Source organism: Sander lucioperca, chromosome 24 (genome assembly GCF_008315115.2).
Source record: "Sander lucioperca isolate FBNREF2018 chromosome 24, SLUC_FBN_1.2, whole genome shotgun sequence".
Classification (NCBI taxonomy): Eukaryota; Metazoa; Chordata; class Actinopteri; order Perciformes; family Percidae; genus Sander; species Sander lucioperca.
Window position 1 is genome coordinate 19,348,286 of NC_050196.1, and position 18,394 is coordinate 19,366,679.

At 42.2% G+C, this 18,394-nt stretch overlaps 1 protein-coding gene across 3 annotated transcripts in view; it reads left to right on the top strand.

The window, feature by feature from the left end:
- The window catches only part of prkx (protein kinase X-linked), a 19,094-nt gene extending 775 nt beyond the window's left edge, over positions 1–18,319 (top strand). Inside the window, exons 1-8 of one of the 3 annotated variants that reach the window (XM_031316252.2) lie at positions 1–271; positions 2,099–2,267; positions 3,319–3,582; positions 4,510–4,629; positions 10,695–10,790; positions 13,562–13,619; positions 16,570–16,647; positions 17,141–18,319. The exon at positions 1–271 is cut by the window's left edge and continues 774 nt beyond it. In XM_031316252.2, the coding sequence (XP_031172112.1) occupies positions 142–271; positions 2,099–2,267; positions 3,319–3,582; positions 4,510–4,629; positions 10,695–10,790; positions 13,562–13,619; positions 16,570–16,647; positions 17,141–17,266 (1,041 nt within the window). In that variant the 5' untranslated portion in view covers positions 1–141 and the 3' untranslated portion in view covers positions 17,267–18,319. Of the gene's footprint in view, positions 272–1,774; positions 1,876–2,098; positions 2,268–3,318; positions 3,583–4,509; positions 4,630–10,694; positions 10,791–13,561; positions 13,620–16,569; positions 16,648–17,140 lie in introns of those variants that run through there. The other 2 variants (XM_031316253.2, XR_004896593.1) reach the window with 2 other exon arrangements.
- The last annotated feature ends 75 nt before the right edge of the window (positions 18,320–18,394 follow it).

Consider the following 18,394-nt stretch of genomic DNA (forward strand, 5'->3'; position numbering starts at 1 on the left):
ATGAACCGAGTCCCTGCGTCCAGCAGACATGTAACTGTTATAAACGGTTATCAACGGTTGTGATATGAACTGTGTACAGCGCATGCCACTGGAGACTTCCAAACACAAACAGTTTATAGCTTAAATCCCGAGAAGAAAGAGATGGCGTCCTCTAGAGTAAAAGTGGGAGTCAGCGGGGAGAAAGAGAGTAAAAGCATCGGTTCTGCCGGAGGCGAAGCAACAAATACCCGGATGTACTGCCTGGAGGACCTGGAGACCGTGGCCACAGTGGGTGAGTAAAGAGACATGCAAATGGTCAGCATGTAATGGTACAATATCAACAAGAAACTAGAACTGCAAGACGTTATGACAGGGTCCAAGCCTCCCCTGGCGCGAGTCCCCCGAAGACCAGCATAAAAACGCGATGTCGGCCAGGAAATATCGCGAGGTGTGAGCTGCATGCTTGTAGTAAATGGCCCATTCACATTCATTTAGTTGAAGGCAAAATCGTGTCACCCTTGATCTTCACCCAATTTGGTTCAGAGCCTCAGAGTGCCATGTCAAACAAGAATCTTAAGTTCAGTGTTGATACCATTTAAATTGGCCAAGATATGCAAAAGTTTATGTTTTCGTAGCTAGCTACACAAATTTGTTTGTTTATTTAGTGCATTTTTTAACTGATTGTAATTCTTTTGATAACTTTGTGTCATGTCGGTCTGGAGATGCTACGTACCAAGTTCCGTGCAGTTCGATCCCACAGCCTTGGAGGAGTTTGAAAACGTAGGTTTACGATAAATCACGATTTTACTCCGATAAAAGTAGGGCTGAACGATTTTTGAAAATAATCTAATTGCGATTTTTTTCCCAAATATTGCGATTGCGATTCGATATTCAATTATTTTTTTAAGCTCTTTGTCTTCTGTATTATTCAACAGAGAATAATATAATAATTTACAGTATGAACACACAATTACACACTAGACAGTTAAATAAGTAAAAAATATAGTATATATCTATATATACACACACACACACGCGTGTATTTTTTTTACAGTGCACAGAGAGGAGCTGCCTCCAGCCCCTCCCCCTCGTGAAGTTGCGTGCTGCCGTGTGCACTTGTTCAGAGAGGCTATTGTTACGTTAGCTAGCTGCTGGTGTTCTTGCCGTGGGATTAACTGTACTAATGGCAGCTCCTCCACTCATATCTTTATAACGGAGCTAGCTAACCGCTAATCGTTGCCAACCGAGCCTTGAGTTCTGTGTGTCTGTATCCATTAACTGCACGTATAGACTCAAGCCCAAATAAAACCCTTCATTTTATTAAAATGGCTGTAAACGTTTTAAATTACAACTCAGAGTTGTTTGAATGACAGAAATCAGCTCCAGGTACGGCGTAGCGTTAGCGTGCTAGTTGATGCTTTCTCTGCAGAGTGCAGACTTTTTTTTTTGCTCTCGCGAGTCATGTGACCAAATCGCAGCCTTTGCGATTAGGAAATCGCGTTTTAACATATCGCGATATTATCGCAAATGCAATTAATCGTTCAGCCCTAGATAAAAGTCTAGGCGGGAATGGGCGTGGCCTATATCAGGACATCCAGCTGGATTAAGTGAATGCATGGACAAAGTTGTTACATGTACAATGGTGTAGGCTGCAGAAACACTTTTACCACAAAAAGAAAATAGGTTAGAAAAGTTGAAATATTTTGAGGAAAAAAGTATTAACATTTTAGAATAATTGGGGTGTTTTGTTTCCATGGTAATGCAGAGTGAGTCGTAGTTGAGTCAGCAAGTCATCGGGCCTCCAGAAGCAGCAGCAGCACAGAGAGCCAGTTGTTATGTTCCCAAAAGACAATGATTGTTAAGGAACAGCCTGAAGCCATGTTCCATAAATCAGAGGTATGTTTAGCGGCCAGTTGACGGTGAGTCTGTGTTCAGGCAGCGACAGACCTGCCCATCGGGGAGTTAGTTAGTCATCCATGTTTGACTTGTTGAGTCACACCTACACACTACTTCAGATTACCCAGAGTTTAACATGTTACCCAGGACACATGGATGGTGAGTTTGTGACGTCCTATTTGACAACCAATCAACCCCTGTCTCCCCAACCCCCCACCCCCAGGTACCGGGACGTTTGGCCGAGTCTTCCTGGTTCGGGACAGGGAAAGCCGGGCCTTCTTCGCCCTGAAACAGATGAAGATCCCCGACGTGATCCGGCTGAAGCAGGAGCAGCACGTCCACAACGAGAAGGAGGTGCTGTCAGAGGTCAACCACCCTTTCCTTATCAGACTGTAAGTTATACACACAGACAGACACAGGCAGGCAGACACACACGCACACACGCACGCAGGCAACAGACAGACACAGGCACACACAGACCGACAGACAAAGACATACAGACAGACACATGCAGGAAGGCAGAGACAGAGATGCACGCACGCAGACAGACAGGGACACACACGTACACACACGCACATAGACAGACAGGGACATGCACACAGACAGACAGGGACACACACACACACATGCACACAAACAGCAGACAGACGGGGACGCACACAGACAGGGACACACACGTACACACACGCACACAGACAGCAGACAGACCAAAAAAAGCGACAAACATTGAAAAAGGCGACTCATACGTTTGGAAAAAAAAAAATGTTGCAACTATCATGTTTTTCCAAATGATGTTCAGATTGTTAAGCATTTTTATCAATTATCTTTAAAAAAAAAAAATATGGCATATAGCTGCTGTTAATGTAATTTTGGAAATATAAGTGGTTGTAGATGGATGAAACAGAAAAAAGGGAAAGAGTCAGTACTGGTCTTTGTGTCCAGCAGCACTTATGGAAAACACCCTCGTCCATCTCGTCCATCTTCATCAGTGACAGAGCTTTCTCGTTTTTATTCCTCTCAAGTGCCCTCTCAGCTGAAATACTGGCAGCACACTGCTCCAAACCCAAGCTGGGGGAAACAGAGCCAGGGAGACGGAGACAGACTCTCATTTTATCTGATTTCCTCAACTCGTCGGAGAGTACTTTCACACTATCACCGTCCATTGAACACGTAGGACAGCTGTGGACTCAGGAAGAACTTAGTTATTCAATTCAAGTCAATTTAAATTGTATTCATAGTGTCAAATCACAACAGGATTTATCTCAGGACACCTTACAGGTAGAGTAGGTCTAGACCACACTCTATCATTTACAGAGACACAACTATTCCCCCCCAAGAGCAAACATTTGGTGCGACAGCAGCGAGGAAAAACTTCCTTTAAACAACCTCTGAACCCCGACTGTTGAACCCTGTTGTAACTGAAGCGTGTTTGTTTGCTCCCAGGTTCTGGACGCACCACGACGAGCGCTTTCTCTACATGCTGATGGACTACGTGGCGGGCGGCGAGCTCTTCAGCTTCCTGCGCAGCCGCGGGCGCTTCAGCAACGCAACGGGCCTCTTCTACACCGCCGAGATCGTCTGCGCCATCGAGTACCTCCACGCCAGGGAAATTGTCTACCGTGACCTGAAGCCAGAGAACATCCTGCTGGACAGCGAGGGACACATCCGCCTCACCGACTTCGGCTTCGCCAAGAAGCTCTCCGACAGGTCGGTGTCCAGCATTAGCTGCAGCTTCTAATCCAGACTCTGGATTCTGGAAGATTCAATTTGAGCCAAAAAAATGTCAAAATAATACGGGAAAAAAAGTCAAAGTATTATTAGATAAAAGTCTAAATGTAAAAAACAATTAAACGTCGTTATTTGGAAACATCAAAAACAAGCAACAAAAACTTTGAAAAGGCGAGGAAAAAAAAACTGATTAAAAGGTGACAACTGTTGCCAAAAAAAGCGTCAGGAAAAGTATCAAAAACATAGGAAAAAGTGGCAAACGCTAGATGTTGAAAAAGCGGAAAAAAGGTTATGAAGGAGCCTGATTGGATGTGCGTTTGTTCGTTCCCCTGTAAGCACCTCCTGCTGGTAGAAGAGCAACATCTCCTTTCCTTTTTCTCCGTACCCCCTACGCTTAATTCCCCCAGACAACAGTCTGGGCCCTACATCATCTCCATACAAATTATCTGTCGCCATGGAAACTGGCCCGAAAGAGGTCATTACGCGGGTGATAGCGGTGACAGGCCGGCGCCGGGCCGTGTGCTCTTCATCAGAGGACGAGAGGCTTTCACAGAGAACACGCCGCTGTCCAAAAGGCTCACCAACCAGACTCCTAACAAAAAACACCACATTTAAGAAACATTTCTCTCATAGTCACTACAGCTGCAAAGAATCAGTCAGTTAATAATTAGAATAACCATAAAACATAAAAAAGGCAAAGACCTCAGAAAAAGGAACACAAACTCTGGGTAAAAAACGTTAACACCCGACAAAAATTACCACCATTTTTTGGGGGGATTATATATTGATTAGTGGGTCGACAAAAATAATCACCAACTATTTTAATAATTGGTTAATCTTATAGTCATTTTTCATGCAAAAATGTTTTCAGCCTCTCTTAGTTCATATTTGTGTGTGTGTCATCAGGACGTGGACTCTGTGCGGGACCCCCGAGTATTTGGCTCCTGAAGTCATCCAGAGTAAAGGCCATGGCCGAGCGGTGGATTGGTGGGCGCTGGGGATCCTCGTCTTTGAGATGCTTGCTGGGTAAGAGCTGCCGTGGACAGGATGTCCCACATTCACTCATAACCTTGAAGTAGCACATCAAAAAAAAAGTCAAAAAGAAAGCGACAAAATGTGGAGAAAGACGCTTTTTTCAGTTTTGATTTTGTCACTTTTATCAACATTTATGTTCTTTGTAGAGGTTGACCAATTCATCGGTTTTGCCGATTAATCGGCACCGATAGTTGATTGGTGGAACTATCGTTATTGGCAAAAATCCATACCGATAGTTTTTCCTGGTTGCGTCCGTTGCTGGAGCGGCTGAGAAGCGAGCGCTGTCATTCATTACACAGTACGCGAGAGCTGAGAAGGGTCTGCTGGCATCATGCGTTACAGTAGCGGCCTCTAGAGGAGAAATAAAAACTATCACTGATGAGAGGAGAGCACATGCTGTGCGGAGAAGGCTGACATCAGATGCACGTTTAAAGCATCGACAGCAAAAAAGGTATGTATACAGTACATTTTGTCATATCATTATAAAGTTATTAATTTGTTGAATAGATGCTGCATTAGTAGAGAAAGAACAGCACAACAGTATGTTTGTTTGCTTTCGAGGCTGAGATGACGCTAAACATTAGCAGTAGGCTAACTTACCTCAAGCGGTTAAAACACTGACAAAAATAAACGCAAGTCCGACCAAAATGTCAGAATCAGAACCCTAAAGGATCGTCCACGATCCCAAACGGCACCTCTGATTCATATTTAGATAATTTAATAACAGTTAAACGTAGATATTTACTGATTGCTGCAGCTAAAAGCTAAGGAGTTAGCCGTCACGGGGGTGTCTCTGGTGTCTTTCTAGCCTTTACAGGTGATTTTCTATCCAGCCTGGAACTTGTGCCTTTTTTCGGGGTTGTTGAGCATTAAATCCAAACTGTTACATCCAAGATCTATCCACTTGATGTCCATAATTCATCACGTTTTCGGTCATTTCTGCCACTAACTCCGTGCTACCCATAGACAGTAGGTGCTACTGACCAGGGAATCTCCCATGATGCCTTTGTTTATGTTTTCAACCAATGGGAAGGCAGGTCCGTCACACATTACGCCTTATATGGGCATCCAAGCGAGAACAAAGAGTATAGTGGGAAAGAGAGATCCCTCCAGGTCAGAAATCGTCTGTTACCGTTCTAAACCGTTCTACAGAGAAGAATGGCGTCACTGTTTTGAGATTTGGCATACATTTGGGCCTTTTTTGAAGAAATGTAAATAGTTTGTCCTTTATATGAATTATAATGCTCATTATGTTTATTTTTGCACTGGATGACTCCAAATATGTAGGAGAACTGTTTTAGACAACACACATGCTTGTGTAGCATTGCTGTGGGTGTAATATCAATAAATATGACATTATTATTTTGATTATTGGCAAAAGCGTCTGGACTTTTTTTGAAACAATGTATGTATTTTGTGAACTGTATAAGTTATAAATACTATCGGTCGATTAATCGGTTATCGGCAAATACGGCCCAACCTAGCTATCGGTATCGGTAACATCCACTATCAGTCGACCTCTAGTTCTTTGTTTTGATCTTAATTGTAGATCCCTTTTCAACGTTTTTGTCGTCTTTTTCTGCATTTTTGTCAGGTTTTTTTCCAACATTTTTTATGCTTTTCCCTATCACATCATAAAGGTTAAAAGAAGCGATAAAAACGTCAAATGCGCTTTTTGTCAGCGCTTTTTCTCTCGATTTTGTCACTTCTATCAACATTTATGTTCTTTTTTAAAATCTTAATTGTACATCCTTTTTCAACTTGTCTAAATTTTTTGCGTTTTTCAGCGTTTTTGTTCTATTTTCAGCGTTTTTGTTGCTCTTTTACATGGTATTCTGTATCTAATATTTCTCCAAGTGTCTCCATCGTTGTGTCTGGGTAAGTGCTGCAGTGTGTAGTTCCTGTTCTCAAACACCAGGGGGCACAATGCTGCCTGTGGAGACATGAAATCCAGCAGTTTATCTGGAACAAAGTGAGTGACAGGGTGGGATCTGTTGCTGTCTGACAGATCAGAGGAATGTCTGCAGAGAGGGAGGAGTGGACACAATAACAGGAACACCTAAACATTTGCACAACCGCTCAAACACAGAAAAAAAGCATCAAAGATTTTAAAAAAGCGACAAATGTTGAAAAAAGTGTAAACGTGTGGCTGTAAGATTCATCTCCATCCCAGTTTTTGTCTTTTGCTCAAACACATTTTTCCATTCCGAAGTGACATTTTCAAAACCACATACAACAAAAACAAAAAAGCGAGTAAAATGTCTTTTAAAAAACAGCGTCAAAAAGGCGTGAGGGACAGGGTGGGATCTGCTGCGCTCTGAGAGATCAGAGGAACATCTGCAGAGAGGGAGGGGTGGACACAATAACAGGAACACCTGTACACCGCTGATGCAATCCAGCATAACACCCTGCAAGAGAGAGAGCAGAGCCTGTGTTCATGAAACAAAGGATTTATTCAGTGAGTCGTGTCCATGGAAGGGCTAAAACAAACCCCAAACTCAGAGGGAATCTTTCTTGACATCAGCTGCCATTAAACCTTAAATTTCAGTCAGGAAATGGGCAAATCATGATGTCATTCTCCAACAGTTTTGCCACAATGACCCAGATTCTTGGCCTATGACAGCAGCAGACGGTCCCCCCCCCCCCCCCCCCCCTGACTCTGGAGCTTTGTAACTGGGATGGTGAGCGGCGTGTGGCTAACTGTCTGCTGGCTGCGTGATGCCAGTCCCATTATGTAATTTGGGAGTAATGACTCTTCCAGACCCGAGCAGAGAGAGAGAGAGAGCGCTGCAGAAGCATGAGAATCTCTGAGAACAAACGCTGCTCCGTCTGCAGCACAGTGTTAGAATTCCGGCACATGGTGGTGGAAATGAGTCTTCCTCAATATTTGTTATGCTCTGGTGTCAGAATGATAAACAGATACAAGATAGTAGGGCTGAACGATTTTTGAAAATAATCTAATTGCAATTTTTTTCCCAAATATTGCGATTGCGATTCGATATTTGATTATTTTTTTAAGCTCTTTGTCTTCTGTATTATTCAACAAAGAATAATAATATAATGTATAGTATGAACACACAATTACACACTAGACAGTTAAATAAGTAAAAATATAGTATATAGTATATATCTATATACACACATTCCCACACAACACTGTATTTTTTTACAGTGCACAGAGAGGAGCTGCCTCCAGCCCCTCCCCCTCGTGAAGTTGCGTGCTGCCGTGTGCACTTGTTCAGAGAGGCTATCGTTACGTTAGCTAGTTGCTGGTGTTCTTGTTCAGAAAGGCTATCGTTACGTTAGCTAGTTGCTGGTGTTCTTGTTCAGAGAGGCTATCGTTACGTTAGCTAGTTGCTGGTGTTCTTGTTCAGAGAGGCTATCGTTACGTTAGCTAGCTGCTGGTGTTCTTGCCGTGGGATTAACTGTACTAATAAAACTGTTGAAACACCGCGGCCACGCTGCTGTGAAAGCTCCCCGAACGTCATTTATCAGTCTGGTTGTTACCCCCCTCAGTGGCAGCTCCTCCACTCATATCTTTATAACGGAGCTAACCGCTAACCGCTAATCAGAGCTAATTGTTGCCAACCGAGCCTTGAGTTCTGTGTGTCTGTATCCATTAGCTGCATGTATAGACTCAAGCCCGAATAAAACCCTTCATTTTATTAAAATGGCTGTAAAAGTTTTAAACTACAACTCAGAGTTGTTTGAATGACAGAAATCAGCTCCAGGTACGGCGTAGCGTTAGCGTGCTAGTTGATGCTTTCTCTGCAGAGTGCAGACTGATTAGCTCTCGCGAGTCATGTGACCAAATCGCAGCCTTTGCGATTAGGAAATCGCGTTTTAACATATCGCGATATTATCGCAAATGCAATTAATCGTTCAGCCCTACAAGATAGGATGTAAAATAAGAGACATAAATGTCTGAAAAAGCAACAAAAACTGAAAAAAGTGTCAAATCGCTGCTCTGTCTGCAGCAGTTATTCCTACGACTTTCAAAATTGTCTATTTATTTCAACATCAACATGTCTTTTAAAACACATTAAAAAATAAACTAGTAAAATAATGTCCTACATAATGTAGAACTTTAAGGGAGCAGCAGCCCTTTTTTACAATTGAATATTCATTTTCATATTGGAATGTGAATGTTTTGACTCGTTTAGTGGAGACTGATGCAGGTGACGGTTTGTAATCTGTTACCTGGGTTACCTGCTCCTTACATCATGCTGTTTCCTCCGAGAACAGACTGAGTTAGGAGACTGAGACAGCTTCAGATGGCCCGAGATGACATGTTCTTCTCTCTCTCTCTCTGTCTCTCTCTGTCTCTCTCTCTTTCTCTCTGTCTGTCTCCCTCTCTCTTTCTCCTCTCTCTGTCTCTCTCTCTCTCTGTCTCTCTCCCTCTCTGTCTCTCTCTCTCTCTCTCTGTCTCTCTCTCTCTCTGTCTCTCTCAGTCTCTCTTTCTCTCTGTCTGTCTCCCTCTCTCTTTCTCCTCTCTCTGTCTCTCTCTCTCTCTGTCTCTCTCTCTCTCTGTCTCTCTCTGTCTCTCTCAGTCTCTCTTTCTCTCTGTCTGTCTCCCTCTCTCTTTCTCCTCTCTCTCTGTCTCTCTCTCTCTCTGTCTCTCTCAGTCTCTCTTTCTCTCTGTCTGTCTCCCTCTCTCTTTCTCCTCTCTCTCTCTCTCTCTCTCTCTCTCTCTCTCTCTCTCTCTCTCTGATGACCGTATTGACATACAGTATTGCTAAAGCACATAAACAGGGAAACATGTTACACATTTACATCCAGTTGTCCAGTAGGATGCAGACAATAAAACATTACGTTAACATTCGTATAAAAGCAACAATCATCTCAACATAATGTTGTTGTTAAGCAGGATCGGCATTTTTTTGATGTTGGTTATTTGGTCAAATGTCGGGTGTTTGTGTTTTGAATTTGGGGAAATATTTCGTTCTGACTGGCTGCTGTTCTGTGCATTCTGTCAGGAAGTGCAGCTCTGTCTCGACTTCGTCTCTCTTGCACAGCTGGCAGAAGCGCTCCTCTTTGGGGAGCCATGATTGTTTGTAGCGGCCTGTCTCGATGGCCAGGTTGTGCTCACTGAGTCTGTACTTGGTCAATGTAGTTCTTAGTTTGGTATCAGTAACTGTGGTCAGGTAGTCGGCCACACTGTCCTCTCTCTTTAGGGACAGATAGCTCTGCATTTTGCTTTGTGCTTTTGTTTGTGTGTTCCAGTTGGTGATGTAGTTTAGTTTCTGTTGTGTTTATAATTTGGTTAACTCTGATTGGTTGGTTCCCAGACTGGTCCTGAGGTAGAACAGGGTCAGGAAGTGAACTGAGCATCATGACCAGCTGAGTGAGGGGACTCTTCTCTTTGCTCAGCTCTTGGTATTGCAGGGCTTTCTGCTGATAGGAGTGGGGGTCACTGTTTTTTAGATGTAGCCAATATTTAATTGCACGTTTTTGAATTTTAATGAATAATGGGAATTGACCTAATTCAGCTCTGCAGGCGTTGTTGGTGGTTTTTCTGTGCACCTGTAGGATGCTTTTACAGAACTCTAGATGCAGGATTTCAACTGGGTTTTTGTCCAAATGGGCCGGATTCTGGTAGGAAATAGGACCCCACACCTCACTACCATAGAGGAGGATTGGTTCTGTTACAGATTCTAATAATTTGAGCCAGATTCTGATTGGGATTTTAATGTAGATTTGACTTTTTATTGCGTAGAATGCCCTGCGTGCTTTCTCTCTCAGCTCCATTATCGCTGGGTTAAAACTTCCAGTGGAACTTATTTTCAGTCCTAAATAATAGTAATCTGTACATTTGTCTAATTTGTGTTCCTAATGTGAAGCTGTGTGTGTCTCTCTCCCTCTCTCTGTCTCTCTCTGTCTCTGTGTCTGTCTCTCTCTCTCTCTCTCTGTCTCTCTCTCTCTCTGTCTCTGTCTCTGTCTCTCTCTCTCTGTCTCTCTCTCTCTGTCTCTGTCTCTCTCTCTGTCTCTCTCTCTCTCTCTCTCTCTCTCTCTCTCTCTCTCTCTCTCTCTCTCTCTCTCTCTCTCTCTCTCTCTAGGTACCCGCCTTTCTTTGACGACAATCCGTTTGGTATCTATCAGAAGATTCTGGCGGGAAAACTGGAATTCCCTCGCCATCTGGATTTCTATGTCAAGTAAGACACACAGCCTTTAAAATATTGTTGGGCTTTTTAATTTTATTGGCCATAAATATGCTGGCTAAATGACACACTAAAAGTACTGATTATTTACATGGAGTCTGGTGGGTTTGGTGGTCGTGAGACAAGTAAGACACGAAACAAACTGGTGGATCAATTCTAAAACCAAAACAAAAAACTCCAAAAAATTCAAAAAACACAGCACAAACGTTAAAAAAGCACCAGAAAAAGTGTCCTCAAAAATGTTGATGAAACTTTAAAAAGAAAGGTTTGATATGATATAATCAAAATATCAATAATATATAATACAGTGGCGAGTAGCTTGAGGACTGCAGTTTTCTAAACTAAAACGTGGCCACTCAGGAAATTATAGACCCCCCGAGCCCCCGTTCAAATGACTGTTTCAACACTATTTAGGCACCATGCTTCAAACGATTGGATGGGGTCTCTAAGTGCGTCTTCAGATGGACCTACAGCCACTAATGACACAGCCGGCTGATTGGACGGTTCCCTCCGCCCCTCACAGCCGCCATTACAGCAGCGGGAGGAGGCAGGAAGGTGCAGATTACAGACTCACACACTTTAGGTGTGCGTGTGTGTGCGTGCACTCATTCAATCAGTTAGACCCTGGAGATTCCCACTGCCTACCCCGATCATTCTGCAGACCCACTGCTTCTCATCTCCCAGCCAAAAGACAGAAGGATTTTTTGAGCGCTTTGTTGTTGCATTTTTCGAATTTTTGTAGTTATATTTGTAGCCTTATTTGTCGTCTTTTTTGTTGCTTTTTTGTCGCCTTTTTCATTCAGCAGTCACAGCTTCCACTGCTAAGCCATCTATCTCGCAGCCAGAAGACAGGAGGATTTTTATTTCTTCCGCAGTTTTATATCACTCTCATACAGTTGTGTATCTCACACACTCCCATCCATCAGGAAGAGGACCGTCCCAGGCTGACCCCCAGCAGGAAACGTCTCGTCATCAGTTGTAAAAGTAGTCAGGTGTTAAGGGATTTGTCAGCAGTGTTCAGAAAAGTTCAAATAAATGAACCTAAAGCAAAAAATGCAAAGAAAACTTTAATAAATAGACAGGTTTTTTTAATATGTATATACACAAGTGTTAAAGAAATACGGCAAGATTAACTTAAAAAAAAAATTCACTTTAACTTTAAGAAATGAACAAGATTTTTTTTTTTTTCTGTGACTTTACAGCCTCTCTTCCTTCTTCCCGTCTTGTTCTTCTCATTTCCAGATAAATTCTCCTTCATGAAATCCATGAAAAGGCATAAATACAAATATTTCCCCCTGCAGGTGATTAAAATATTTCTCTGTGACACATCACTCCAAAGGCCCGTCTTTAAGCAAGGGAAGGATTTAGACAAAGTGTGAAATAGCTGACGTGTCAACATGCAGCAGCTGTATTTATGAGGCTGTCAGCAGAGATACGGCTCCTTTATCTGTGTTCGTCGCCTTTCATCAGAGAGCTTACACTCCTGTGAGTCATCTTCCTCCCCCTCGCATGCTTGTCTGCATCTCAGGCACAAGTTTCTACTCTCGGAAAGTTACCATTGGCAAGAAAAAGTGATCACTTTCTCCCATTAAAAGGTTGTCGGGGGGGACAAAACTCAGTTAGCCCGGAGGCATTTATCATTTTAAACAGGATTTTGTTCTCCAAAGCCCCGAATCTTAGAGGGTTTCAAAATAACCAGGGGTGAGGCGGGTGCCACCCCTTCCCCCCTTCTGTCCCCACCCCTGTAAAAACATTTAAAAAAAGAAAGGTAGAGGAAAAAACGTTAAAAGAAAAAGAAACCAAACTCACTTTCACTAAGGGACACACTGGAGAAAGAGAATCACATCAAGAGACAGACATGTAGAATTTCTTGACGTCTCATATAGTCTTCTCTCTTACAGTTTGGTCGACATAAAGCTATAAAAAAGTCAGAAAAAAAGTTCCTTAGCCATCTTAGAATAAAGCAAATCAAGCAGAACAATGATTACCCTTTTAAAAGCAGCAGACTCCCAGCAACCTGCTTCACGCCTGAGTATAAAACTCTCTGCTTCTGGGGGAATTTATGAGTCGACACATCTGCCAAATTCTGTTTTTGAGTGTCGCGTAATTACAGTTTGAAAAACAATTTCCCGAGTTTTTGGTTTGGGTGAACAACTAGACCAGCCAAAATTTACTGTGAACCTAAATGAATATGCGGGACGGATCAAAATTTGCGAGGGCAATTATATTAAGGGGGGACGGGTGCCACCTCGTGCCCCCCTTTTAGCCCTGTGCTGGAAAAACATTTAAAAAAAAGATAAACGTAATAAAATGTTGAGAGAAAAAAGCGGCAAATGTTTAAAAAAATCTCGACAAAAATGTCTAAAAGGCGACAAACGTCAAAAAAAGGAGAAAAACTTCACAAAAGTTGAAGGTAATATCGAAATTGGCAAAATGAGACAAACGTTAAACTGTGGGAAAAAAACATTAAAAAAAAAGTGGCAAAAAACCTGGCCTCTAGGTGGACATGTGATCTGTGTCACCCCCTGTGAATGACTATTAAAACTGTTGAAATTACTATTTTCAAGGATTGTGCTGCAGCGTCTCTACAAAAAAAGAAAAGACACCAAAAACGTCACTTTGTCTGATTAGGTTGTCAGAGGGACACGACTCTATTAACCCCGGGCAAGGGAACATTTGTCATTTTGACAGCACTGCTGGGAGAAAACACTGGACAGCTTTGGATTCACTCACTGTTTCCTCTTCTCCCCCCCCCCCCCCCCCAGAGACCTCATCAAGAAGTTTCTGGTCATCGACCGAGCCAGACGCCTCGGCAACATGAAGGTGAGTGGCTGAGACTTCCTGGCTGGCTCGCCATATTTTATACCTTCGGTAGGCAGGGCAGTTACAAAAGACTATTTAAGTTTTTTTTAAAGATTGATTGATGCCTCTCTGTTATGCTTCCCCCCCCAACACGTTACTGAGACACAGAAACAAACACCCCCCAACAAAGGAATTGCCTAGCAGAACCCTGTTATTCACTTAAAGAGAATTCCGGTGGATTTCAACCCGTAGCTCTGTTGTTTGTAAATTTGGAGTGCTGTCAGTAGCGAGAAAAAGGAAACCAATCGGTGCTGCCTACACCGTGTTATCCTCCTGCTAGAGTTAGCAGCCAACAGGCTGAAACAGGGCAAGTTTTAAACTTGTTTTTAATCTCTAAACATGTTTGATATGTCATTACAAGTGCCTACCCATGTGCAGTTATTCCTACCGAGGGAACAGCAAATTTGACTGCAGTAGCTGTGACAGAAATGCATAAAAGTTGTACCTCTGTTTATTTCCTGGTTTCTGGTGAAGTCCACACTAGTCGATTGCCGAACTCATACAATCCAATATTCCAAAACGTATTTTTCCCCCAAAAACCGATTTGCCGTGGTTATTTCCATATTAATGACTGTAGCAACAAGCTGTAACCTGACACCACAGCTCAGCCTGCAGAGTAGCCGGCTGGAGTTCAAAAGTTCAACAGCTATCGCACATGCGCATAAGATAACCATAGCAACGGTGGAGCTTGTTGGCGAAAGCAGAGTGAAGCTCACAGAGCTGACTGACGGAGCTTGGAGTTAGATCAGGAGGAATATGAGAAAATGGTTTGAGTTTGTGTTATATGAGCTAGGATGTTCTAGACCTAGGAAAAGAGTACTGAACTATTTTTTCTTTCTACACTTCAGACTATGTTGCGGCATGATTATGTATAAAACCACACACTGCACTTGTGATATTGCAATTTCCTTTTTGTTGTTGTTGAAGTAAAGACGCAAAAGCACAAATGAAATGTGTACTGTTATATTATAAAACCACTGATAACAGACAACAGCAATATATTATAGAACTGTACAATTTAGTTATTACAATTTACTTATTCAACTTTACTTGTAAAATATACATATTCTTACTTTTTCCTAATAGAACTGTGCAATTGCACATCGGATGGAACTATCCATCTGAGCTGATATTCTACACTGACACAATCTCGTTATTATCCCAAAACTCCGTGTTCGTCTCTCTCAGCTCAGCTGACAGTCAGTGAGTTAAAAAAAAAAAAAAAAAAAAAAAAAAGACAGTGTGAGTCTTCACCGTTGCTATGGTTACCTTATGCGCATGCGCGATAGCTGTTGAACTTTTGAACTCCAGCCGGCTACTCTGCAGGCTGAGCTGTGGTGTCAGGTTACAGCTTGTTGCTACAGTCATTAATATGGAAATAACCACGGCAAATCGGTTTTCGGGGGAAAAATACGTTTTGGAATATTGGATTGTATGAGTTCGGCAATCGACTAGTGTGGACTTCACCAGAAACCAGGAAATAAACAGAGGTACAACTTTTATGCATTTCTGTCACAGCTACTGCAGTCAAATTTGCTGTTCCCTCGGTAGGAATAACTGCACATGGGTAGGCACTTGTAATGACATATCAAACATGTTTAGAGATTAAAAACAAGTTTAAAACTTGCCCTGTTTCAGCCTGTTGGCTGCTAACTCTAGCAGGAGGATAACACGGTGTAGGCAGCACCGATTGGTTTCCTTTTTCTCGCTACTGACAGCACTCCAAATTTACAAACAACAGAGCTACGGGTTGAAATCCACCGGAATTCTCCTTTAACCGGTAACTTCTGTGCATGTTAACGTTATGACTGTTGCTGCTTCTTCATGTGAATTTCAGTGAGAAATAATGATTGGAGCGACTTAATCTCCCTGACACCCTCATATTCAGTTTGCCCTCTGATTATAACAGGAAGGATTATAAAAAAACATAAATCTGCTCCTCTCAAAGCTCCCTAACAGCTGAGTCAGTTCACTCTGTACAGCCTCAGGATTTTTTCTTCTGGTGAAAATCGTCTTGGAAGAATTACAGAGTGGAAAAGAGTGTGTACGTTTTTACTGGGAGCCTGCCACTTCACCACACAGCGAGTCGATTCCCATTCAGACCGGAGGACTGGAGCGTTTCAATTACCGTTAGTGAAAGCAGCCGAGACTGAGAGACGCTCTTAATAAAACAAATGCTTCTCTAAGCCCAGTGATTAACTCCACATAATCCCAGACCAGATGATATTGATTAGTGGCTGCCAATATTCCTCCCATCGCTCATTAACACAACAGTCACACACAGGCAGAACTGAAAGACTCTAAAAAAGCTTTAATAAAGTCATTTAATTTAATATGAATTTAAAGGATACATTGACATTTAAAGATCTCTAAATTAGGACTGCCACCTCTTAGTCGATTAGTCGACTAATCGGTCGTTTTGGTCTTAGTCGACTAAGATTTCTTTAGTTGATGAGTCATTTGTTATGCTTACTCATTTCCAAGAAACTTATGAGCACATTTCTGGTAAGCACAAGATTTAAGTGGTGCTTTTGCAGGATTAATTGTGGAGAAACTCAGTTTTACAGATGGTTCATTAACTACATTTATATTGTGCTTTTCTAGTCTTAACCACCTCTCAAAGAGCACAGCTCTGTCGATTACATCAACTAATCGATTAATCGACAAAATCATATAAGTGTTAGTCGACTAAGAATTTCTTTAGTCGAGGACAGCCCTACTCTAAATTCTGCATTTATGATTTCTTTCTCTTATTTTAGTGAATAATTGACAGAGCATTTTTCTTGCCCCATGTGCTGGTGTTTCTCTCTGTTCAGCTCTGTTTATCCTCACTGCCACCACAAAGTAACAGTACCCAGAAATGGAAAAACTTGGATTTATTAATTGATTACATATTGATTTTGTGTTTCAGAACGGAGCAGACGATGTGAAGAAGCATCGCTGGTTCAAGGCAGTTGACTGGGAGACCGTTCCTCTGAGGAAACTGAAGGTCAGTCTGACTCTCCTGACCGACAATAGTTTGTTATAAATCTGTGGTTTGTGATTTTGAATGAAGACCACGGTCCATGGTTAATCTCTGCTCTCTTGAAAGCCACCAGACTCCTCTGACAAAAACATTTTACCTCGCAGAACACGGCAGAGTTGCTGGTCCACCGCTGCCTCCGTCACTTACTTAGTTAGATTGTTTTGTTAGTTCTTAGCGCTGTAAAACACCAGACACACAAGAACACATACCAGCTCTGATCAAACCAAAGTCCATTCAGAAAACAAGCATTTTAAAAGTTGTTTGCCTGTTGCCTTGTGAACAAGCTTCGACATACATATGATCCGTTTATTGCAGATAAATTGGCACTCATCTAGACTGACGGTACTTCCTAGAAAAGGCGGAGAAATTGATGATATATTGTATGCTTAACTGAATATTAAGTGATGTTTTTAGAACAAAGCAAACACTAAAAGAGTGTGTGAACTTGTTTCCACAGCCTCCCATAGTTCCTAAAGTGTCCCATGATGGAGACACCTCTAACTTTGACGTTTACCCGGAGGACGACTGGAAGAAAGACCCTCCTGTGCCTCCCAAGGACTTAGAGATCTTCAAGAACTTCTGATCCACGAGCCCGTTTTATTTATTACAGAAACAGCTCGCTATCACGGAGAGAAAACCCGGGAGAGACACATCAGATCAACTCCAGGTGATCGGTGCTGTGGATCAAACCGCAGAGATGATTTGCTTTTTATATTTTTATTTATCCGACTTAGTCTTTGCTGTTTTCTTTCTCTCTGAGCCTGCTCGTATGCAAACCAAAAGACTGTTACTTTCTACGTTTCAAAGAAAAAAAGAGAGAAGAATCAGGTCTTTTTTTTTAATTATATTATCATGTTTTATATTTTATCTCTTTTTAAATAATGTTCAGACTGGTGCTGTGATTGTCAGCTGGCCAGTAGTCCTTAATAAACTGTATGTAGTTTAAAAAAGCTGAGCACGTACATCACAGTTTGATGTCTCACAGTTAGAATTCAGTTGAGGCTACATCTACACTACTACGTTTTGGGTTAGAAATAAATATCTTTTGCTACTTGTACATCTTGTATCCACACTACTATTTTCCAAACTCCATTCAGAAAACAAGCATTTTAAAAATCGTTTGCCTGTCGGCTTGCGGACAAACTTCGGCATACTTTGATCCATTTATTTTCTAGAGAAGGCGTTAAAATTGAGAAATGTCAGCTCCTAAAAAAGAGCCCCTGTGGAAACACTGCGGCCCCTGTTTTGCTACGTTTACGCCTCACATCCGCACTACTGCTACGTTTACGACAGACATTTTGGAAACCTCTGCCTCCTGATTTGGTCTCATCTGTTATAGTTTTTGTCTGAATGAAAACGTAGCCGTGTAGATGTAGCCAGAGCGTGCTTCCACGGCTCCGAGTGTATTTAAACTGTTATTACTGCAACAGCGTTCACTTCTCATCATCGTCATTATCATTGTCATGTAAGAAAGGGGGCGGGGGGGCTGGGAACATTTAACATGTTGCTCTGTAGCGCTACGTCACACAGTATTCACTTTATCATGCAGAAAGCTTCTTTTCGGGACAATAATTTGGGCCTTTAAAAAAAAAAACATGTATTTTGATCGCTGCCATTAAAAGCAAAGTGATCATGTCATTTTCTGTGTGCCTCACCCTTCATTCATTCATCTTACGGGGGGGTTCTGCCGTACATGCAGATGAATGTCTCC